The sequence below is a fragment of the Felis catus genome, chromosome X (genome assembly GCF_018350175.1).
Source record: "Felis catus isolate Fca126 chromosome X, F.catus_Fca126_mat1.0, whole genome shotgun sequence".
In the NCBI taxonomy this organism is placed as follows: Eukaryota; Metazoa; Chordata; class Mammalia; order Carnivora; family Felidae; genus Felis; species Felis catus.
Genome location: NC_058386.1, coordinates 36299269 through 36323608, shown reverse-complemented (window position 1 = coordinate 36323608; position 24340 = coordinate 36299269). Strand labels below are relative to the sequence as shown.

The 24340-nt window shown below is 38.2% G+C and overlaps 1 protein-coding gene across 4 annotated transcripts in view; it reads right to left on the bottom strand.

Moving 5' to 3' along the window:
- Positions 1-24340, bottom strand: part of USP9X (ubiquitin specific peptidase 9 X-linked) — a 155994-nt gene that overhangs the window by 1519 nt on the left and 130135 nt on the right. For all 4 annotated transcript variants that reach the window (XM_045051331.1, XM_045051330.1, XM_045051329.1 and 1 more), the window contains exons 32-44: positions 22688-22878; positions 17596-17769; positions 14860-15001; positions 12965-13718; positions 12224-12347; positions 11287-11512; positions 10628-10757; positions 6572-6757; positions 5876-6096; positions 5697-5785; positions 1995-2151; positions 1632-1844; positions 1198-1293 (exon numbers count right to left, since the gene is read on the bottom strand). In XM_045051331.1, coding sequence (XP_044907266.1) covers positions 1198-1293; positions 1632-1844; positions 1995-2151; positions 5697-5785; positions 5876-6096; positions 6572-6757; positions 10628-10757; positions 11287-11512; positions 12224-12347; positions 12965-13718; positions 14860-15001; positions 17596-17769; positions 22688-22878 — 2703 coding nt within the window. The remainder of the gene's footprint in view (positions 1-1197; positions 1294-1631; positions 1845-1994; positions 2152-5696; positions 5786-5875; positions 6097-6571; positions 6758-10627; positions 10758-11286; positions 11513-12223; positions 12348-12964; positions 13719-14859; positions 15002-17595; positions 17770-22687; positions 22879-24340) is intronic.

Genomic DNA, 24340 nt, shown 5'->3' with positions numbered 1-24340 from the left:
AGTCTCTGCGCTGATAGCTCAGAGCCTGGAGCCCGCTTTGGATTCTGTGTCTCCCTCTCTCTCTGCCCCTCCCCCGTTCATGCTCTGTCTCTGTCTCAAAAATAAATAAATGTTAAAAAAAAAAAATTTTTAACAAGCCCAGCAGGGGGTTTTGGTTTTTTTTTTTTTTAAAGATTTTATTTTTTAAAAGCTTATTTATTTTGAGAGAGAGAGCAGAGCTAGTAGGGGAAGGGCAGAGAGACAGGAAGAGACAATCCCAAGTAGGGTCCCTGCTGCTAGTGCAGAGCTCCACAGCACAGGCCCCACATAGGGCTCAATGACCTTAAGACCTTGATATCATGACCTGAGCCGAAATCAAGGGTCAGACGCTCAACCTACTGAGCCACCCAGGCGTCCCACCTCTGACCAAGGGGGGAAATTTTTTTTTTTTTAATGTACTTATTTTGAGAGGGAGAACAGAAGTGGGGAAGGAGCAGAGAGAGCAGGGGACAAAGGATCTGAAGCAGGCTGTGTCCTGACAGCAGAGGCAGAAGAGAGCCCGATGTGGGGCTTGAACCCATGAATCACAAGATCATGACCTGGGCTGAAGTCAGACAGACACTTAACTGGCGAGCAATCTAGGTGCTCCCAGGGGAAAAATTTTTGATGCTTGTTCAAGTTTGAGCATCACTGCCTCAAAAGATGTGAATTAGTCACATCTGGTTTTAGAAGGAAAAGTTCTCGTTTAGAAAATTTCATCATTTAAATGTTAATTATTTAGCTACTGATCTTATAGGAAATTTTATGGAAATTTTTAAACAGTTGTTACTGTCATTGAAGTCTTGGTTAAGCTAAGTAACCAAGAACAATTTCCTTCATTGCCACATCTTAAATGTCTTTGGAATCCATTTGTAGTCTCTAACAGGAAATGTCATAATCCCTTTTACTAAGTATCATTTTATGTGGACATCAATTGTCACACAGTTTTAGTAACATAGGAGTACAAAGAAGGGCACCTATTTGACCAGGAAAACACAACAGGGAGGAGCTGAAACACATCATACTGTGACCCTGTCCCAATGATTATTCTTTTGATCATGCCCTAAAGGTAGTCTAGTCTTTACTCCTTTGCAGTCACAACAAAAAATTTAGTCATCCTTTAAATAAAGCATAAAAGTAGGTTCTAGGGATGAAAACAAAAACCGGCCCCCCATTTACCTGTTGATACTGAGATCCAGGTGAGTGGGGGTACAACGGGGCATCTTCAGGTGGAGGCGACTCATGCTCATCAGGGGCATCTTGGTCGTCCGGCTCCTAATTTTAAAAATTTAAAGATAAAAATAAACTTGAATCTGCCTAATTGTTTTTTTTCTAGTTGAAATAAAAACTTAACCTACAAAACGGACTCACAACTTTCCTTTTACTGAAGAGCAACAAATGTAAAGCAGATGAAAAAACCTGATTTGGATTCTCTGAGAGAGACTACATTTCAGGCAATTTCAGAAATTTCTCTAGAAGGCGGCTCCCTCATTAACTGAAGACTACACTGGCCTATAAAGGAAAAAATTGCTTTCTTTCATTTCTATCTGCTATACACTTGTGGCTCTTTTTTCTTTCTTTTTTCTTTTTTCTTTCTTTTTTTTTTTTTTTACCTCCTCTGGACAGAGTTCACAAGCTTTTGCAAGTGTCATCCTGGCACTATGTGATCTCTCCAAGAAATAACCATTTGATGTTTCATTGCTTTGCACTGGAGGAGACCAGTTGTTGTAAGTGTATTGAGGATTGCCAGTATATGGTCGTCTTTCAAGTTCATCCCCAAGCCATTCCACTGCCCAGGTCCACTTTCTCTTAAGATCTCCATTGCCCTTCAAAAGAAAATAAAACCATGTATGTAAAAGGCTCTGGACTATTTCTCAAAGTTAAAATAACTCCAAATTCCCACTATTCCTTTTTTTAAAAATGGAATCCCTAACTCGGATTCCAATTTGTACAAAACTGTAAGAAAAAACCCTCACCTGCAGAATCTGGTAAGCAACAGGACAATTGCTAAAAAGAGCTACCATACATTTTATACACTGGTATGCTCTTTTTTGATAGTGATTCTTCGAGCGCTGGATTGTGTCAAACAGCCCATCTCGGTCATCTGGGATTCCTTTAAGTGCATTATGAATTCTGAAAAAGAACCAAATATAAAAACCTGAAAGATCAAACAGCCACTAACATTCCTTGAATGTACTAATGCTAGACAGCAGGTCATTATTGTCAAACCCCTGAACAGAGGAGAAAAGGGGTACTGACAGGTTAAACGGCTTATCCAAGATCAGGCAGCCACCTAGCAGTCTGTGCTCTTACCAACCTGTTACCAATCCAAAATGATTTTGTGATGGAATTCAAATACATTACTGGAAGTGAATTTAGGACACTAAGAGTAATACAAACTTAAAGTTAACAACTAATGTTATAACTGCTGTACCTAAGAGTTTGCTTCAAGTCAGTCCCTTTTATAAAGCTGCATTTCCTTAGGAAGTTAGAAATCAGTGACTGTGACACAGTGATATAATTTGGAAGTACAAAATGATCTTGAATTCTAATCATGAGGTGCTATACGACAAAGTAATTTTCACCAATACTACTACAATTTAGCTGATTTGCCAAAGATGGGTGATTTCATTTCAGTTTGTGCCAAGTCACAAAAGAACAATATACAGTCAATGATTTCTTGTTCTCCCCCCTACCTCAATAAGCAACTTAAAAAAATTATAGCGGCAAAAAAGCACCCTGTTTCTTTTGTGTTAAAAACCTCACCCACCAGTAAACAAAATGGGGTGTATACACACTGTGGATTATTATTCAGCCTTAAAAAGGAATAAAATTAAGACACATGCTACAACATGTTTGAGTCGTGAAGACATGAAGTAATGGGGAGTTATGGTTTAATGGGCACAGAGTTTCAGTTTGGGATGATAAAGTTCTAGAGATGGATAGTGGTGATGGTAACAGCATTATGAACAGAGTGAACGCCAATGAATTGTAACTTAAAAATGGTTAAAATGGTAAATCCTATGTTATGAATACTTTGCAGTTTAACTAAAAAAATAACAGTAAAATAAAAAATTTACCTTCCTGCAATTCTACTCTGAGAATTGAAAACAGAGGTTTAAAAAAAAAAAAACCACATATACAAATGTTCACCGTAGTATTTACAACAGCCAAAAGGTAGAAACTACCAAAAGTCTAACAATGGATGAATGAATAAAGAGTGTGGTATATCCGTACAATGGAGTGTTATTTGGCCATAAAAAGGAATGAAGTACCGATAGATGCTCTAACACAGAAGACCTTGAAAACATCATGCCAAGTGAAAGAAACCAGACACAAAAGGACATTTTATAGGATTCCATTTATATGAAGCGCACAGGCAAATCCAGAGACAGAAAGCAGGTTAGTCGTTACCGGGGGATGGGGGTAATAGGGAGTGACTGCTTAATTGCATATGGGGTTTCCTTTTGGAATGATAAAAATGTTTTGGAATTAGATAGTCGTAATGATTGTACAACACTGTGAATATACTAAAACCCACTGAATTGTATACTTTAAACCAGTTAAAATGGTGAATTTAACCTCCATAAAGAAACACTACCTGTATAGTCAGGAATTACAAAAAAACAAAAAACCTTACATAAACCATAAATTTTACTTAGTAGAATGTTTCCAAATAAAAACGCAAGTTTGGTTTTTGTTTTTGCATTACATGCACTCCTGAAATCTTTTGTTTGGAAATCATGACTTCAGCAATTTTGCAAGGTTTAATAATTTCAGACTAATCAATCATGTACAGGCTTCTTGCTGTTTAATCTGAAACACTTCAGTGTATATACTGTTTTTGCCTTCAGTTTTTTCAAGTGATAATGAAGTATAAGGCATTATTTTTACCACATCACATCTTCTTCCCATTAGTATTAACTGCTTTCAAATGCTGTTTTGATCAGTATTATCTTTGCCTGCTTTATTCCCCAATGCCTGCTAGTGCCAGGCACATGGTAGACAGATACTCCATAAATATTCATACACTGCTTACCGAATGAACTCAAAGCTCACTATGAGAAAATTATTTTCAAGCTTGGGCCAGTGATTCATAGTAACAATACCTTACTAATCTCATTACACAAAACTCAACTGTCCATATTTATTCCAGCACACGTGCCTTTCCCATTCCTGCTTGCTTCAATAACTCAAGAGAACTAAGATGTAACGACTGTTTTAAAGCTATACATGCTTATAATATTTTTAAATGAAAAGAGTGAAAGATTCCATTAAAAACACCTATTTTCAAAAAAAAATAACAAGTTTATTTATTTTGAGAGAGAGATATAGCACAGTGGGGTAAGGGGCAGAGAGAAAGAGACAGAATCCCAAGCAGGCTCCATGCTGTCATTGCAGAGCCCAATGCGGCGCTTGAATTCATGAACCTTGAGATCATGACGTGAGCTAAAGAGTCCAATGCCTAACCAACTGTGCCACCCGAGTGCCCCCCATTAAAAACAATTCTTAAGAAAAATGTCAAATCCTAGAATCCTGTTGAGAAGGGTACTGGACAGTGCTCAAAATACACAGTTATAGTTTTGGAACTACTGATTTTTTTTTGTCTCCTGAAAACTGATTTTTGGTTTAATGCTATTTTTACAAACAGTAATATGACTTGAATCTACGATGGTAATTTTGGAGATAATCTGGAAATACGGATTCATGAATTCTGGCATTTGCAATCCCCACTAAGACTCAAAATTGTAATTTCTCTTTAAGTGTTTTGTTGTAGAACTTGTTTTCAAGTTGCTGTTTTAATTATTATATTGACAGATGGGAGGCGGTCCATTATATAGATTTTGAACTGTTTCTGTCAACTAATTCCATACTTCACCATCATCTGTATAATTCTTGGGATTAAAGATAATACATTAAACTTTAGGACAGAAAGAACAAACGGAGGAATTCTGGAGAAAGCCTGAGGGGATAGTTATGCTGGATAACCTCAGTTAAAAAAAAAAAAAAGAAGGGGGCACCTCGGTGGCTCAGTCAGTGGAGTGACCGACTCTTGGTTTCGGCTCAGGTCATGGTCTCACAGTTTCGCGCATTTGGGCCCCATGTCGGGCTCTGCGCTGGCAGTGTGGAGCCTGCTCGGGATTCTCTCTGCCCCTCCCCTGCTCTCTTCTCTCAAAATAAGGAAATAAACTTAAAAAAAAAAAGCACACTTTAAAAATGGTTACATATAGATTGGCTGACACGAACACAACCAGAGGCTTGCAGGAAGCCAACCCCGTATTTCCCCCAGGAGCACTGGTTCAGCACTCCCCCATTCAGTGTTCACAGCAACTTTAGAATATGTAAATACCATGAATAATGAGAACTCACTGTGTTTAACTTACCTAAGGACTATTTTTAGATAACCAAATGTTATCTTACCTCATGTGACTAATTTTAAAACAACCCTAGCATGTCATTAATGAAATTAACATATTTACCAAAAGCTTATGCTAGTTTTCCTTAATTAAAAAAAAATTTGACAGCTAGTGGTAAGCATGCAACACGGGCAACTGTTTATTCACTCTTAAGCTTTTAAGAGGACACATTTATTAGATCTCCAGGAGGTATTAAAAAAAAGTGCTGACTGGCAATTTCAGTTAGTCTAAAAGTTGGGCAAGTAAAAAAGAGGATCAAACCTGTGAGTCTGCCAGGAGTCCTCAATCAGTAAGATTTGCAAAAGCAGATCCAAATAGGGCCGGAGTTCGTAAGTGTAGGAATATGCAACCTAAAATCAGGAAAGACACGGTGAGATAACTTGTTTAAAGGAATGACAAATGACAAATTATAGAGACGTATGAATGTTTATTTTCCTAACCTGCCAGAGAAGTTCACTGAGGACAGTAGATGAGAACTGAGGATTCTCCCAGCAGCAAAAACGAAGCAATTTGACAGTTTCCTCCGAGTTACTGCAGTCCTCGATGATTTTCTTCACATAACTTGTTCTCACAAACAAAATATCTGCCACATTCTGCTGAATTGGCATTATAGGTTGTGATAAATTAGGATCACCAAAAGGATTGGGAAGAGGAGGATTACCTAGAATACAGATTTGTCATCAATGAAAAACGAATAGGCTTCTCCACAATAATCTACAGGTTTCACCACCGAAAACAGCTTATGAAGTTTGTATTTTCAAAAAGTAACATTTTAAATCAATATTCCTAAGTACAATGAAACAATGAAGAAAGGAGTATCAGGCATTACAATAACCAGATAGACCAAGATGATAAGATGCAAACTTTAAATGCCAACACTGCCATTTTCCTATATAAAAAGTTAATTCGTAAACTACTTCATAAGGTATCAACCTCAGTAGCAAGTAGACAAAAAAAGATCCCCTTTAAACATGTGAAAAAGGTACAGAACCCAAAATATTACAAAATATTCCAAAGCACAGATAGTCGGGACTCTTGTTTTTAGAAACATCTTCAGAATTAAAATAATTAACTGGGCACTACATATGGCCAGCAGTATTAAAACCCAATGTAAAGAATGGGGCATTTGATTTTACCATTGATTGAAGACTGCATTCTTGAAGAGACATTGCAACAGCGGATCAGCTGTGACACTACCGAGTACAGTTTGCCTAATTCAGCATACTGGTACTTGATTGGAGGACCTGGACCTTCATCTAAAGATACGAGCATAAAGGTAGCAGGTACATTCAATTTCAGAAGTTGTGTCTTCTCTGCCACACCTACAGTGAAAGACGAAGAAGAGGGAAGAATTACAAAAGAGAAAAGAATTCAGATGGTAAGGGCTTCGTAATAACAGTAGTTACATAAAATATTTTTTTTATAATTTTTATAATCACGAGACCACTCTTAGCACTCAGAGAATTATTTAACCAAACAGAAAAGCTATGTCACATAATTGGATTTAAGTTTTAAGATGGTGAAATAAAGACCAGGACATTCCAGTCAAACCAGGCATAAAGAAAACGTCCACCTTCTATGGCCTGAGCATCTGGGGGGACTAACCTACAGTGCCATCCTCATCGTTACGGAGGATGACGAAAACTAAGTGAGAAACAAGAATTCTTATGTAAACTGCCTCTCCAATTTCTTCCACAGCTAAGCTGCTTGAAAACCATGCCTAAATTTGGTTTCTTCCCCCTTTCTTGGAGCAAAGCTAAGGAATAGTTCTAAACTGTAACTACTTCCTCTCCTACTTGGATTCCTCTCACATTTGCTTTCAACCTCCTCTCCTCGGTCTCATTTGTGAGTCCTCCTTCCTCTGTCTCTGAAAAATCAATGTGCCTCCAAGTTCCCACACGAGGCTATCTTCTCCCTCTGTATGCTTTTCCTGAATGATCAAACCCACACTAATGGCTTCATGTTCCAGCTATTTTCACCCAGAGGATTCCAGAAGACTTACAGACAAATATCTTAAGTATTCTACTGAATAATGAACATCACTATTTGGGTATCCAATAGGCTCAAACTCAATTTGCCCAAACTGAACGTTCACTCCCCTTATCCATGTCTTTCCGGTTCCACCCTGCCATACATGGCCCCCACTATCTATTCAGTTGGAATCCTGGGCAAAATTTTAAAATATAACTTATTGTCAAATTGGTTTCCAAATAACACCCAGTGCTCATCCCAACAAGGGCTCTCCTCAATGCCCAACACCCACCTTCCCCTTTCTCCCAGCCCCCATCAACCCTCAGTCCGTTCTCACTATCCAAGAGTCTCTTATGGGTTGCCTCCCTCCCTCTCTGTAACTGTTTTTTCCCCCTTCCCCTCCCCCATGGTCTTCTGTTAAGTTTGTCAAGATCCACATGAGTGAAAACATGGTATCCGTCTTTCTCTTATTTCACTTAGCACAATACCCTCCAGTTCCATCCACGTTGCTGCAAATGCCCAGATTTCATTCTTTCTCATTGCCAAGTAGTATTCCATTGTATATATAAACCACATCTTCTTTATCCACTCGCCAACTGATGGACATTTAGGCTCTTTCCATAATTTGGCTATTATTGAAAGTGCTGCTAGGAACACTAGGGTACATGTGCCCCTATATGCATCAGCACTCCTATATCCCTTGGGTAAATTCCCAACTGGCATCACTCTTAACATCTCTTCTGTGTTCCCCTCTCCTTAATATCCAATCATTGATTTCTACTGACTTTGCAAAGTACCAGAATCTGTCCACTTGGATCCCCCCCACTCCACTGTCCGTTCCCCAGTACAGGCCACAACGATCTTCTGCTATAGATCATTTTAACAATCTATAGTCTCATTTCCCTACAATCCATCCCACACTGTGGTCAGAATGATCTTTCTACAAGGTATGTCCTTTAAAAACTCTTACCATGGTTCATCAATGCCCTTAGGATGAAGTCCAGAATCCCTCACAAGGCTTGCCACCATAGCCTGATCAGAGAATCCTGTCCAGTGCTCCTGCCATCACCACCTTAGATCAATTCTAGACTGAATAACTTTCACCTCATCCAAACTGAGTTTATGCTAAGTCTCTGCATCTGCTGTTCACTCTGGATGGAAAACTCAGCAACCAATTCCCACATCAACTTCTCCATTAAGTCCCCTAAACTCCCCAGATCTGATCTGGTAACCCTGTGATATACTACCACAGCACTTTGTACTTTCCCTATTATAACCATTAACATACTTTATGGCAGTTATCTTTCTATTTGCTTCTATACCCCATTAGACAAGACACTTTTTTTAATTGTCACATTCCAAAAGGTATAATGAATACAGGTGCACAATCCCTTATCTGAAATCCTGAGATTCAAAAAGCTCTTATCATAAATATAAACAAAATTATTTCATAAAGTTGGGTGCCAAAATGTGTTTGCTGGGAAAAGCTAGCCTGAAGTGACAAGAGGCTATTTCTAGTCTTCATTTATCCCCACGAATTAACACTATTCGTGTTTTACTGTAGAAATATTAATGTGTATGTTTATAAGGTGCTGTCTTGGATCCTGCTATAGGGATGTTACATAATGCGTGATATATATACCGCCTTACCTTTCTGAAATCTAAATAATTCTGAACCCGAAAGCATATGTGGTCTTAAGAATTTCATGTTAAAGTTTACGGATCTGTATTTGCTTTTAGCAGGGAAATTTTAATTACATTATGGACCAATGATGTATGGTTTGTGAATAGGCAATACCTAAAAAAGAGAGTTGAACAAAATAGGATTTTTGTGAATGCCTAAATTTGATATTTCATAGTTTGAAATAGATTCCACTTGCTTGTTTGTGTCATACTCTCTCCCTTCTCAACTACAAATAACCAAGCATCTCTAGTATGGAGAGATAAAGGAAAAAACCAATTACAGAGACAAAAAGTAGAATGTTGCTTATGTTAAAAGAGCCAGAGATCAACTGGTGATCAGTAGGTTCACATACAAAACAAACATGGAATGACAGGGATGTTTATTTCTGGAACTTAATTTTGGATATATGTTTTTTTTTTCTTTTAAACTTTTTTTAAAAAAAAATTTTTTTTTCAACGTTTATTTACTTTTGGGACAGAGAGAGACAGAGCATGAACGGGGGAGGGGCAGAGAGAGAGGGAGACACAGAATCGGAAACAGGCTCCAGGCTCTGAGCCATCAGCCCAGAGCCCGACGCGGGGCTCGAACTCACGGACCGCGAGATCGTGACCTGGCTGAAGTCGGACGCCTAACTGCGCCACCCAGGCGCCCCTTTTCTTTTCAACTTTTAAAGAAGTTATTTAAAAAATCACCTAAGTCTTTGAATCAGTTCCCAATCTGGCCAAATATTATCATCGCTAAGATTCTAAATGGAATGTCTCAATAAATCATTTGGGGATCAGTGCACTAACACTTGGTCGGTAAGAAATTTTTGTAATTTTAGGGGCACCTGGCTGGCTCAGCCAGAAGAGCATGCGACTCTTGACCTCAACCATAGGAAATTTACCTCATACAAAGCCAATTAACAAACACCAAAATGACAATGGAAGGATTTTTGAATATTTCTCATTATTCGTTCAACATTTACTGAGGCTAGTGCACAGTTTTGCAATCGAGTTGGGGAGAAACACCAAAATTTGAATACAATCAAAAACAACAGAGACTAAATATAAGATAGGATAACATACTTTTAAGGTAAGTATTATTGAATCACTGATCAGGTGATGTTAGAAAGGTTGCTTTGAAAAGAAAAGTCTTGTTAAACAGAGATAATAACATAAATAATAGGGTAATAGAACATTTATATTATCTCTAACTTTAATTTACTTTACTTCAACAAAAACTTACGTACAGAGTAAGTCCTTTCCCCAAACCTGGGTGAATATTCACAACCCTCTGGGGACTTTTTGAAAAGGTGGATTCCTTGTGCTAGCTTTGAGAATTCTGATTCAGTTGGTGTGGGATGGGGCCTAGGAATCAGTATTTTCAAATCCAGACATAAAAATATGACTAAGACACAGATCCTGACCTGTGTCTATTGCAGAGATACACATAAATAAAGTACAAAGTGCAAAGTGCAGTAAAGAAGGTTTCGTTACTTGGCTTAAAAGACTGCCAGTTAATAGATTAAAACAATTATAAAAACTTAAATTCTTACCTAAATTGGCATACATTACAAACAGATTGAAATACTGCTGCAAATGACGCCCATGCTCTGAAACTTCCCTTCTCAAGAGATTTAGAACTGCCCTTAGTAGGTGATCGCTCAGGCTTAAGTTGTCATAAGCCTGTAAAGGATAAAACATTGGCTATTTTTCAGTGACAAGATATAGGTACAATGTACTTCTATTTGCATAAAAAAGGGATACACGTGCACGTGCACTCACACACGTGTGTTCACTCAGTAAGTTCAATCCAGGCAGAAATTTCTGGAAGGAACAATCACACAAGAGACGATTAAAAAGGGATGCTTCTTAGGAAAGGGAATGAAGATCTGAGGTAGATTTCATTATAGAGCCTTCCATGCTGTTTTAATTTTTAATAAATGCAAGTCCGTTAAAAAAAAAACTTTAGAAATAACCTACATAACAATACGTATAATTAAGTCACTGTTTGTAACTGAATGAACAGTCAATAATTGCTATTCATTGCTGCAAAGTACCTTTAATGGAACTCCTAGACATCAGTGGTATGGTGTGTGTGCACACACATTTGTTAGGCAAACATATGAAACAGATGTACATATACTTGTGACTTCAACTTCCAGGAAAGAGAGTTGTAAGCATTTAATCATTAGAGAGAAAACCCGGCAATTACCTGACTAGAAGGTCCAGGAGATGCGAAAGGTGAAGGACACGGCCCATCTTGCAAGGAAAAATGTGCAATAAAAACTATAAGTTTTGCAAATGCACCCCTCACTTCTGCACTAGGGCACTCCAGAAGATATTCAGAAAAGCGATTTGAAACATTAAAAAGGACATTGTGAGCAAACCAAAATCGTACATTCTTGCTGTGACGAAGGAGAATACACAATGCGTCATACCTAAGACAAAACACAAAAATCTATGAACACCAATTCAATGATGTGTCTCATATATAGTACAGATTTGGGTCTTTATGAACCCAATAAAAATCAAAGACCTTCTTTTACTACTGGAGGGAGAGAACCAGCAATGGTTGCTTCCAGTACCAATATGAAAATGACAGAGGATTACTACAACTTGGTCTATTCTCACAAAGTGACAACACAGAGAAATGAAAGCTACAAATTCATTACCAAACCATTCCTAGGTTCGATGACAAAAACTATCCCTCCCCCAACCTTCCCTTGACATCTTACCACTAGATGAACACATAAAAATCGTTAAATTGAGGTATTATAATGGCCTCTATACTTTCACAGTTTGTAATTTAGGAGACTCATTTATGTTTTTAACCTATGGCAGAATTTAATCTAGGGAAGCTAAAACTAGTAATTTCTTCATTAAATAGCTTAGACTTTCAAGCATCATCCTGTAATATTTTGTACAGGGATGTCAAAGATATGACACAAGAGAACATAAGCAAAAGCCAGCTTCTGAACAATAAAAAGGCCACATAATTATTTTAGTATGATTTCTCTCACTACTGCTACCAAGAGTTTTTGTATTCTGCATTCTAGATCTGAAACAACATTATCATGATTTGAAAAAAATAAAGCCATATATTAAAGAACCAAACTAAGTATAATAGGAATGAAAACCCAAAGTAATACCAATCACTGGCAGAGCCACGGACTATTTTCTTGGTGTGAAATCCTGTGGTAAAAAGGAACCTAGCAGCAAGCTGAATACTAATCATAGTGATTTCTTCTGCTTCAGGCAACAGGTGATCTTGCCCTATAAAAAAATGCAGATACGTTAAAAACAAACAAGCAAATTTCTATGTCTAAGCTCCATTTTCAAACAAGTCTGCATTTCCATTGATTTCCAGAAGTCTTAACTTTGCAAACTGCACCCCACCCGGCTACTTATGAAATTCTTACTTCAGTAAAGGGTATTTCAAACTAATGCTGGAGTCAAAACCAAATTGGTATAATAAACAAAAGCTCCTCTCTTTCCAAATAGCAAGAAAATACATGCTGCTCAAAGGTAAGTCATCTGAAATATGGCTTTAAAGTAGCCCAAAGTAAAAATGCAAATGTGTTGACGCCTGTAGGAAATCCTGCGAGTAAATTAAGAGTTCTGCTTCATCACTAAGAAGGTAAATTCTTTTTTAAATGAAAGCTTACTTCTTAAAAATACTTATTTTTGAGAAAGTGCATATGTGTAAAACAGGGGGAGGGGCAGAGGACGAGAGGGAGACACAGAATCTGAAGCAGGCTCCACCCTCTGAGCTGTCAGTGCAGAGCCCAACGCAGGGCTTGAACTGTGAGATCATGACCTGAGCCAAAGTCGGACGCTTAACTGACTGAGCCATTCGGGCACCCCTAAGAAGCTAAATTCTTGATACTCACCTGGTGGAGGATTTAAGTAAACACCATTACATGTAAGGAGTTTTTTCATGAACTGAAAATATTCCAAACTGTACTGCATTCGGTTATGCATGAATTGCACATTCTGCTTCCGCACACTTCTCTCAATGGCTGATGGCATAATAATTTGATGGGGTCTTGTGGTGATAGCAAGCTCGGATATGTATCTTATCAACTCATCACCCTGGTCTATGGTATCCAGTCGTTCGTAAAAAAGTATGTAAGCATTCCACCACCTTTTCTGGCGCCTGTAGGACATGCGCTTCATCATGTGATCAAACACTTCTCCCATGTACTCTCCACCAAAACACTGGTTTTTCATTTCTTCGTCGTCATCCATTTTACACTCTGTTACATCACCGTCATCAAATTTATACCAGCGATTTCTCTCGCCATCTCCACCATTCCTTTGAATGATATACGAATAATAATGTCCCCCACTTGCTTGACCACTGTGCACCAGCACACCCACGAGTCTGTATTTCGTGCTTCCTGCCGTCTCACTCTCAGACTGCTCATTCTGTTGTATCAGCTGACTCTCTGGGTTTACGTTATCTCCTTCCAGCTTTGCCACACCTGCAACTGTGTAAGGCTCCATGTCCAGCTCGCGAGGAAATTCAAAGTAATCATTGAACTTGATTGCACATTCTCTTTCCCAGTCATAGTCGAATCGTTTCAGTTGGATGGCAAGAACAGGAGGTAATTTTTTAATTAGCAAGCGCTTTACGGTATCAACCTAAAATAAACAGAGCAAGTTACTAGATGTTCTTTTATAATCCACTGCAAAAAAAAAAAAAAACCTAGAAAATTATAGCATTAAATTATCTTTAAGACAAATCTGAGGTTATAAATGAAAACACATGCCAATGAATATAATCAAGGTGATTCTGTCACACTGGGTATTTCAAAAAATGCTAACACTAATATGGAAATAGCTGATGCCACTTGTTACAAATTGCAAACAGTAGTGAGGCAGACATTACTCACTGCCTGCCTGGCTTCTATACTGTCACTGCCATCTAATCATCATTACTTGTTTGACACTTATTCCAATGAAGGTGTGGTTTGTTTTGAGCCAACTGAAGAAATGTAATAGCAGCTAGTATTTACTGGGCCATTAAGTGCCAGATAGTATGCTCAGTACTGCCTGAGCAGTAGCACGTTTAATCTTAACAGCCCACCAGACAGGAACGACTGAATGGTAGTGGGGAGAGTGGGGAGAGTGGGGAGGCGATCAGGAGCAGCACAGAGATGGTGTCACTTGCCTCAAGCCTCAGAGCGTGGGTGACAGGCAGTATGGTTTTACAGTTCTCGTCTCCACCTCTAGACTGTAGGATCTCCTTAGGTGGTGTGCAAATGTCAAAACAATACAGGTGACTGGGACGTGAGAAAATTTGGGAGCCCAGAAAGACACACATTGTAAGTGCCCAGAGATAAAACTTTATTAGGTGGGCCTAAAAATCTGATGTGACCAAATTAATGAAGGTTTCAGTAAACTTCTTGGTCCTTACAATAACTAGATATGATAGGAGAAATGTTTTCCCACCAGCTCTATAGCTTTGAGGGGTTCAATCGCAGTTTGGCTGGACATGGATGGAAAGAGTACGTGGAACTCCAAGAAGACAATGTGGTATTAAACTATTATGATTTCTAAAATGTTCACTCTCACCCATTTCCCTGGCTGTTCTGGCACTAGTTTCTCTCAATCTTGTATCCCTTAAAAACCTTTATATCAGTTATCTTAACTACCTTCTGTTACCACCCTAACAAAGCAGGGTAGGGAATAAAAAGAGGGTGAACTCTGATGACAAAAGCAATCAACTTTCAAATCCATTAAAGATAATCATAATTACTTTAAAAACCTGGATAAGTCATACCTTTTTATTGCATTTTTCACAATGATATGCATTTGCACCTTCTAATAAATCTCCTTTGACATATTGTTCCAAAGAATCAAGAAGATTTTGGTGATTTCTGATGTCTACATTCAAAGTCGTAAAAGATTCTTCACACTCGTATCTAAAGGTATCATTTAAGAAATAATCAAAAAGGATTTCTTAAGTTTTCTAAACATTTTTAGTTACAGACTTAATGAAAACTAAATTTGTGATACTTGTAACATGAAACCCGTAAGTCACAGAAAATTAGCAATAAAGGACATGTTTTTGGGTCACTTATCCAGTGTTGGGCACCACATTAAGCTGTTTATACACTATCTATGCACCAGGTTCTTGGTCTTCATGACAAACCTGCACCATCTCCATTTCAGAGATGAAGGGACAGGGGTTCAGAAAGGTTAATCTGGTCAAGATGACTAGGCAAAACGGTTTTGAAGCCGGTCTGTCTAGCTTCACAGCTTAAAGTCTTTACAGTCTACTGGGCTGCTTCCACCGTCACCTGTTTAGGTGGTTAAATACATGCCAAGACCAAAGCATGAATTCATCAACATCTGGAAACATCGGGAAAGGTCAACAACTATCAGAGATAGAATCTCACCGTGTGGAAATTTTCTACTAAGGGGATTTTCAGATTTCTGAGGAGACACATTCCATAAATTCAGAACATGGGATGTGGGGAATACACTCTCAACCATCAAATTCATTCAACAAATATATTCAAAGTGCCTTTGATAAAAGTACTCTGGAATAGCCACTGTTGAAGACAGTCCCTTATATTAGGGCTTTTCAGTTTAGTTAGGGGAAAAAAGGTAGACAAAGGTATTTTTAAGTGGCACAAATGGAATATGAAGTAGATATTAAGCGTACTGCTACTTATTATAGTGAAGGAACCACCCATAAAAGAGAAAAAAGGAGTCAAAACTTATGACTTCACTTAAAAAGTAGGGCACTTGAACATGAGAAGCCAGCAACATTTTTCTATAAAAAGTAATGATTACAAGCTTTTCTTGGGCCATGAGGTCTCTGTGACTGTGCTGTTACAGGGAAAGCAGCCGGAGAGCAGGTAAAGAGATGGGTATGTTCCAATAACCCTTTACAAAAACAGATGCAAGGCTGGATTTGACCTATGGTGTACAATTTGTTAACCTGTGATCTACACAAATAATACTCTAAAACAGACAGACTTGGGATTCTTTATATAACCTTCTGGCATGTACTAATAACAAGACTAGCTTAGTTGTGGAGCAGATATCTAAACTTTAGGGATCTTACCTATGATCATGCTCTCTGGACATTTTCACTTAGCAAAGAAAAGCAATAATATCCAAATAACTTTGAAAACATAACAAAACCAAGTTTAAAACAAACCAAGAAGGACTGATTAGAATAAATGACGAAAAAGGTGGCTATTTTAAAAACAAAAGGTTAAGATGACAGTTTTATTGCCCACGTAATGCAAAAGGTCTTCCAAAAGGACCAAAAGTTGTCCAGGCTACATGAACAATACATGGGTCTTGTTCTGAGTGAACGGTTTAACCTCACAGAAACTTCTCATTACCTCTCCACCAATCATTTCCCTTTGACCAAAATTATGAAGCACTCCCACCAGCCATATACACACACAACACTGTATATAATAATGTTTGGGCTTGTAGAAAACACTGTCTTACTGTGATATTTTGGTGAGAAGTGATATGAAAGCAACATTAATAACATGCAAGAGAAGTTCCGAAGTAAAACTTCCATGTGACAGGGATAAATGTGTACCTACAAGAGTGAACTGTAACAGTCGTTTAACTATTTTCAGTAAGAGACCTTAATTTCCCTTTTAAGTCAAAAACACAATTTGTTCAGTCAACTCTTGCTTTGTTTTCTACTGAAAACATACTTTAAGGATATTTACACCATAATCAATGCTGTTTTATTTTTTAATTTTTAAATGTTTATTTTGAGAGAGACAGAGCACAAGCAGGGGAGGGCCAGAGACAGAAACCCAAGCAGTTTCTGCACTGTCAGCACAGAGCTTGACTGATGTAGGGCTTGATGTCATGAACCATGAGATCATGATCTGAGCCCAAATCAAGAGTTGGACGCTTAACCAACTTATCCACCCAGGTACCCCACTAATCAATGCTATTTTAAAAATTAGGGGTGTCTGAGTGGCTCAGTTGGTTAAAGTGTCCAACTTCAGCTCAGGTCACGATCTCATGGGCTGTGAGTTCCAGTCCTGCGTCGGGCTCTGTGCTGACAGCTCAGAGCCTGGAGCCTGCTTCGGATTCTGTGTCTCCCTCTCTCTCTGCCCCTCCCCCACTCACGCTCTCTTTCTCTCAAAAATAAACATTTAAAAATTTTTTTAAAAAATTAGTATTTCACTTACAGAGGAAATAGTATTCCATGCCTGTCATTTCCTAAGCTTACTTACTTTAATTCTAACATAAAGGGCAAATTTATAAGTAACACCTGTAGCTACATGCAAAATGTTATTTGATTTCCCCAGGAATGACCACACATAAAACAAAAGGAACCAAAAACCTCCATGAAGCCACCACCACCACCACACACAAAATCGAAACCCACAATAGTGAGGTACCCACACTGTAATTCATCCAGTCTGAGGCATATAAATTGGTGGCATACTCCACTCTTGTACATAATCAAGGTTTTATTTTCGTTAGTAAATCAACAGTACAATTTAAATAGATAATCGGCACTTACCTATGTGGGCAGCCCTGGCAAATCTTCTGGTCAGCAAAGGAACCTCCTAAGACTTTACTTAGCATAGCTGGATGTCCTAAGGCTTTCAAAGCTTCATCTAAACTATCCACCAATGAATTAAAAAATTCTAAAGCGTCATGCTGTTCGCGCAGATTAACAGGTTCACCCCAAAGCCTAAGAAATAAATGGAATAAAACATGTAACATGTCATACTCTAACAACACATGCAATCTTTTTTCACGGGAAAAGAAGGGATACAGCACAAATGACAATACATAAATACATTTTCCCCCCTCAACTACAGAAGTAGAAAAAAAAATAAACGCTCTTTATGTATAGAGTGTAGTGGGAGAGAAACTGAGGCTCAGAGTGAAAGTGCACTCAAGTGCAAGAGGAGTTACTGTAAACTGCCAGTGTGGCTGACAGGTATGACAGGATCCAACAAAGCTGGCTGCTTCAGGTAACATGGTGAGTGCATTCATTCTGATTCTACTTGAAGACAGCATGTGGTGGATTTCACTCTTAGGTAGAGGTTATAAATTACTATTTCTTTCATTTTGCTTAAATTTCATGTTATAGGTACAGTGTGAAGATTAATTTACTTTTTAAAAAAAATGTTTATTTTTGAGAGAGAGCATGAAAGAATGGGTGGGGGAGGGACAGAGGATCCAAAGCAGGCTCTGAGCTGACAGCAGAGAGCCTGATGCAAGCCCTGAACTCACAAACTGTGAGATCATGACCTGAGCCAAAGTCTGACACCCAACTGACTGAGTCACCCAGGCACCCCTATTTTAATCTTTTTTTTTTTAAATTTTTTTTTTCAACGTTTATTTATTTTTTTGGGACAGAGAGAGACAGAGCATGAACAGGGGAGGGGCAGAGAGAGAGAGGGAGACACAGAATCGGAAACAGGCTCCAGGCTCTGAGCCATCAGCCCAGAGCCTGACTCGGGACTCGAACTCACGGACCGCGAGATCATGACCTGGCTGAAGTCGGACGCTTAGCCGACTGCGCCACCCAGGCGCCCCACCCCTATTTTAATCTTAATTAAACTGCTTTTTCCAAGTGAAAAGAGAAAGGTTTGACATGGTCTGAGTAATCTGAGTAAAGTATGCAAATCAATCTTGAGAAAACAAGTCTTCGATTGGGTGTTTCACAAAAATGAGACCAGACACTGCTAAAAACCTATACACTGCTGGAAAATATCAATGACATCTAATTTTGTATTTACAGAGTGACATACATAGAGAATAGAAGTTTGAAAGCATTCTAAGCAAGAATTATGACAAATGTATTTTAAATATGGTAGAGGAATTGTCTTTTGATATAGTATTCGTAACATTTTTTCTACATAGTAAATAATCTTATTCCAATTATATTTAACACATTTGATACAGTTGAGTTTAAAATAAAAAATCAATTTATCTCACCACTGGAAATGACACCAATCTATTGTACTTAATTTCAAATTATCACTGATTCCCCAAACTTTCAAACATGTAGTCAACCATTAATTACAAAAGGGAAAAGGTACTTTCATAATGAATAAATCTAAGACAATTAGTTAATATCACCAATAATCAGATAAACTGATACCATGTATCTCCCAATATAATGCCATAAGAAGCATTTACCACCACCTACTGTAGTTTTCTTGCCAAAAAACGTTTAACCTGAACCTAATTATGAGGAAATAATCACACAAATCAAAGTGAGAGACATTCTGCAAGACAACCGGTCTAAACTCTTCAAAAATTTCAGTGCCATAAAATCACGACAAGTTGGGGACATTATTTTAAAGAAAACTAAAGAGGTAATCACCTCTTGTGGTTCCTTCCAGGATACCAGTCTGGCATTGAAAAAAAAAAAGTTACAAAGAATATTTTGGGGGAAATCAGAATACATAATGATGAGTATTAAGCATCATTTTTATTTTTAAAAAATATTTAAAGGTAGATAATTTATTTTCCTTTTCATTCTTCATAAGACTTGCACCCAGTGTGGCACTCAAATTCACAACCCAGAGATCAAGAGTCGCAGGCTCTACTGACTGAGCCAGTCAGGTACCCCGTATTAGGCATTATTAAATCAGTATTAAATTTAATAATTGAATTCATTGAGTGTGATAATGGTATTATATAGAAGTAGGAAAGTTTTTTTTTTTTTTTAATTTCTTAAAATGTTTATTATTGAGCCACCCAGGCACCCCAGGAAGTGTCTTTATTCTTGGCAGATGCAATGAAGCACATGTATGTGTGTGAGGGGATAAAGGATCACGCTTACAACTTACTATTAACTGGTTTAGAAGAACCAAAACCCACGTACAGTTGACACCTGGAACAATAAAGGTTTGAAGTAACGTGGACTTATACATGGATTTTTTTCACCATAAATAAAGTATAGTGTACTGTCAATGTATTTTCTCTTATGATTTTCATAATAATATTTCTTCTCCAGCTTACCTGATGATAAGAATACAGTATATAATACACAGAACATACAAAATGTTAATTGTCTATGTTATCAGTAAAGGCTTCCAGTTATGGGGCATCAAAAGTTATATGCGGATTTTCAACTGTGAGGGGAACCAATGCTCCTAACCTCCACATTGTTCAAGGGCTAACTGTATACACGTAAGCAAGCATGGCAAAATGTTAACAGTTGGTAAATCTGGGTAGAGAATATAAAGCTGGTCATTATACTACTTTGTCGCCTTTTCTGTTGGTTTCAAATTTCCAAAATAAAAAATTGGGCATGGGGTGGGGAATGTGATTAACCCCCATGTATGAGGAGTATATTACATGTTTAAAAAGAGAATAATCCAGAAGTGCTAGTCTAGATAAACTGGAAGTTCCACTAGTATAGGAAGTAATTTAGAAATCAAAATGCAAACGTATTAGAAGAGAGGGGTGCCTGCGTGGATCAGGTGGTTGAGCGCCTGACTCGGGTCATGACCTCACCATTCATGACATGCAGATTTGCATCGGGCTCTGCATTGCCAGGGTGCAGCCCGTTTGGGATTCTCTCTCCCCATCTCTCAAAATAAACACACACACACAAACATATTATAAGAGAGAAAATGATTTATAACAACGATAAATTTTAAAATAGAAGCATGAAAAGTGTGAGCGTAATCTGGAAGAGGAAGAACAGAAATGCTAAAAGCCTTATGGCAGAGATGGGACAGGCTGGGGAACGAGAAACCTGGGGTAGGCAGAGAGGAGGGTGTGTAGTGTGCCAGGTGATGGGACAGAAAGAGTAAAAGCAGAGCTGGGAAGGAGGGTGGAGCATGCAAGCCAGTAGTACGGACGAAGCAGGGGGCTTAGGGGAATCAGAGAAATTTGTATGGTGAGTCACAGGAAAGCCATCATACTACGAAGCAGTGGTTTCAAAAGGAACTGAAACAGTGTCCTTGTAGGGAAAAGGGAAGCTGCTCTGACAGAAGCAGGGAAGATGGGGGCAGGAGTGTCGGGTGACCCTTCGCTTCCCCTGTTCTCAGCTGTGTGCGAGACCTTAAAGAAATGCTGAGGAGTGTTAAAAAACCCACTGCTGTGTAGGAGTACAGCCTCTTTCATACACACCAAAGAGTGAGGTGGTTGTACTGTGGTATTTTAGTACAGTGCAGGACACATAGTAGGCGATGATTTAAAAAAAGAAATTAAAATAAGTAAAAAAACAAAACCAAGATACAATTGAGAATTTTATTAATTAAAAAAAAGTATTCCACCTTTCCTACAAAATTGTACATGAGGACAGTCATGTTGTTGGTGAGGAAAGTATCCCTTTATAGATGTATTCTAGCTAATAAATCAAAGAATGATAAAATTAGAATACTGCCATGTTGTAACCCTGATGAAATACTTTAGGCAATGACGATTAATGGCTGTTATCATGGGAGACAGACATTATGTAATTCTCACCGAGGTAAACATTACCACCTATAAAGTAGCTTTGAGTGTCATTTCAAAAAAAGAGAAAAATACCACCTCAATCTGATCAAGTGTCTAGATCTTGCTACTTTATTTATAGGAAATACAGTAGACCGACGAAAACAGAAAATACAAAAATACCACAGAGAGCCCATCAATAAAATCCAGATGGTGGGAAACTTTACAGGGTAAAACTACCTGTTTTTTTCCAACAAATCTCAAGGGTGAAAAAAGATTAGAAGAGAGAAGAGTCAGAGCAATATTTGAGGTATATGGACTTCATTTGGATCCCGATTTCAAAAAAACACAAGGATGTTAAGGATTTTCACAAAACATGGTAATAGTATTATGGTTATGTTTTTAAAAAACCAGAGATAAATACTGCAATATTTATAGGTGAAAATGTGTGAGATTTGCTTCAAACAATTTCGAAAAAAGCAGATGGGGAATGTAGATTAAACAAGATTGGGCCTGAGTTGACAACCGCCGAAGTTGGATGATGAATACATAGGGGTTCACACTATTGTCCCTACTTCTGTACATTAGAAGTTTTCAAGATAAAAAAAATTACTAACATCTTAAGAGACAAAAGAATGCTGTCTCTCTCTGAAGTAGGACGCTTTCTACCTCCAACTTTAAAGGCAAGGAGAAAAAAAAAAAACAAAAACCTAAGAAGCTTTAAATATTATAGCTGACACTTGAACATGAAGGCTAGGGGTGCCGAACCCCATGCAGCTGAAAATCTGCCTAGAACTTCTGACTCCCCAAAACTTAACTACTCATAGCCTACTGCTGACCGGAAGTCTTACCTACAACATAAATAGGCCATTAACACATATTTTGTTATGTTTTATGTATTGTGTGTATTCTCACAATAAAGTAAGCTAGGGAAAAGGAAATGCTATTGAGAAACCAGAGGGAAAAGAAAATATATTGGAAGTACTGTATTCATTGCGGCATGGGGGTGGGGGTGGGGTGGGAATTTCTGTGTGTAAGTGGACCCGTGGAGTTGAAACCCATGTTGTTCAGGGTCAAGTGTACTACTGCTTAAATATTCAACATAAAGATACCTTCAACATGTATTTTAGAAGTTTAATGTTAGGGTACAGAGATATTCATAAAGGCTTAAGCAGTATCCCCATTTCTGTCCACTTATAGTTTACCTGAACTGTTTCCAAAATCCTCTGGGCACATAGTACTGTAGTCGAGAAGCAGCTAAATGACCAAAGATGACCTGAAGGTGCCTTAGAACACCAATGTTATACTCTTTCCTGTCTTCTGTTTTACTTAATGCTGGCTTGTCTTCAAATTGTTGAGGGTATCCAAACACATCGTCTCGGGGATCAACATTGCTCTAGAATTAAAAAAAAAATGTCATTAATAAGCTAATCTAACTTTAAAGTACAGTAGAATATGTTGAGACAAATGCCCAACAGTGAACAAATGATTAATCATTTGTACTTCTAATTTCTTATATCCAAAGCACTTCCAATTTATAAATTTTAATTAAGTTAGTGTTCATCCCCACCATTTCACAGAGTAGTTGTCATGAAAGAATGATGCTGACCATGTATGGGAAAGGCCGATAATAAAGGCAACACAGAGGAGTAGAGCGTTGGGTGTAAGTTAGACTGAACTGGACCCCAGTGCAGACGCTGCCACTTAGAAGCCAGGTAACTTTGAGCAAGTCAGCTACTTAACCTGTGTAAGCTTCAGTTTCTTCCTGGGGATATGCAGCTGTGGTGAGGATTATGAGGTACTCACTCAGAACTATAAACAGTCAATAAAGTATGCATATTAAGAGGAGCACTCTTCAAAAAACGATGCCAGAAAAAGCAGATACCCGTATGCGGAAGAATAAAGTTGGACTCTTCCGTAACACTAGATACAAAAATTCACTCAATACAGATCAAAGACCTGAATGCAAGAGCTAAAACTATGAGGCTCTTAGGGCAAAAACGTCATGACACTGGATTTGGTGATGATTACTGGATATGACAGCAAAAGCACAAGTAACGAAAGGAAAATGAGACATACTAGACCTCATGAAAATGAAAACCTGTGGTGCGAAGAAACTAGAACAGTTGTGCATTGTTGACAGAAACGTAAAGTGGTGCAGCCACCGTGGACCAGTTCCTTAAAAATTAAAAGCAGAATTACCACATGATCCAGCAATTCCATGTGTGGGTATATACCCAGAACTGAAAGGCCTCGATGAGATATTTGTACACCCATGTTCACAGGAGTACCATTCACAGTGATCAAAAGGTGGAAGCAACCCAAGCGTCCACTGATGGACAAATAAACAAAACGTGGTCTATCCATACAATGGAATATTATTCAGCCTTAAAAAGGGAGAAAATCTGGACACATGCTAGAACATGGATACACTTTGAGAACATTATGTTAAGTGAAATAAGCCAGTAACAACAAGATAAATATGGTACGATTCCACTTATATGAGGTACCCAGAACAGCCATGTTTGAGGAGATGGAAAGAAGTTTGTGGCATCACAGACCTTGGATACAGAAACAGATAACATCCAGTCCCTGCCCATGAGAAACTCCCAGTCTAGGGAAGGAAAGAACATAGGCAACAGGCAAAGAACCACAAAACCCCACAAGTGCAGTACACAGCTGAGACAACACAGAGCAGAAGGTCCCACGAGAGCAAAGATAGGACACCTTATTGAAATCTTATCCTATCTTTTCTGCCTTATTTACTCTTTGCGAATATAATCAGCTATCTCTCCCCGTGCTTACCCTCATCATCCCAGAGATGTGATGGGCTGTAAAATTCTGAACTAGAATTTTAA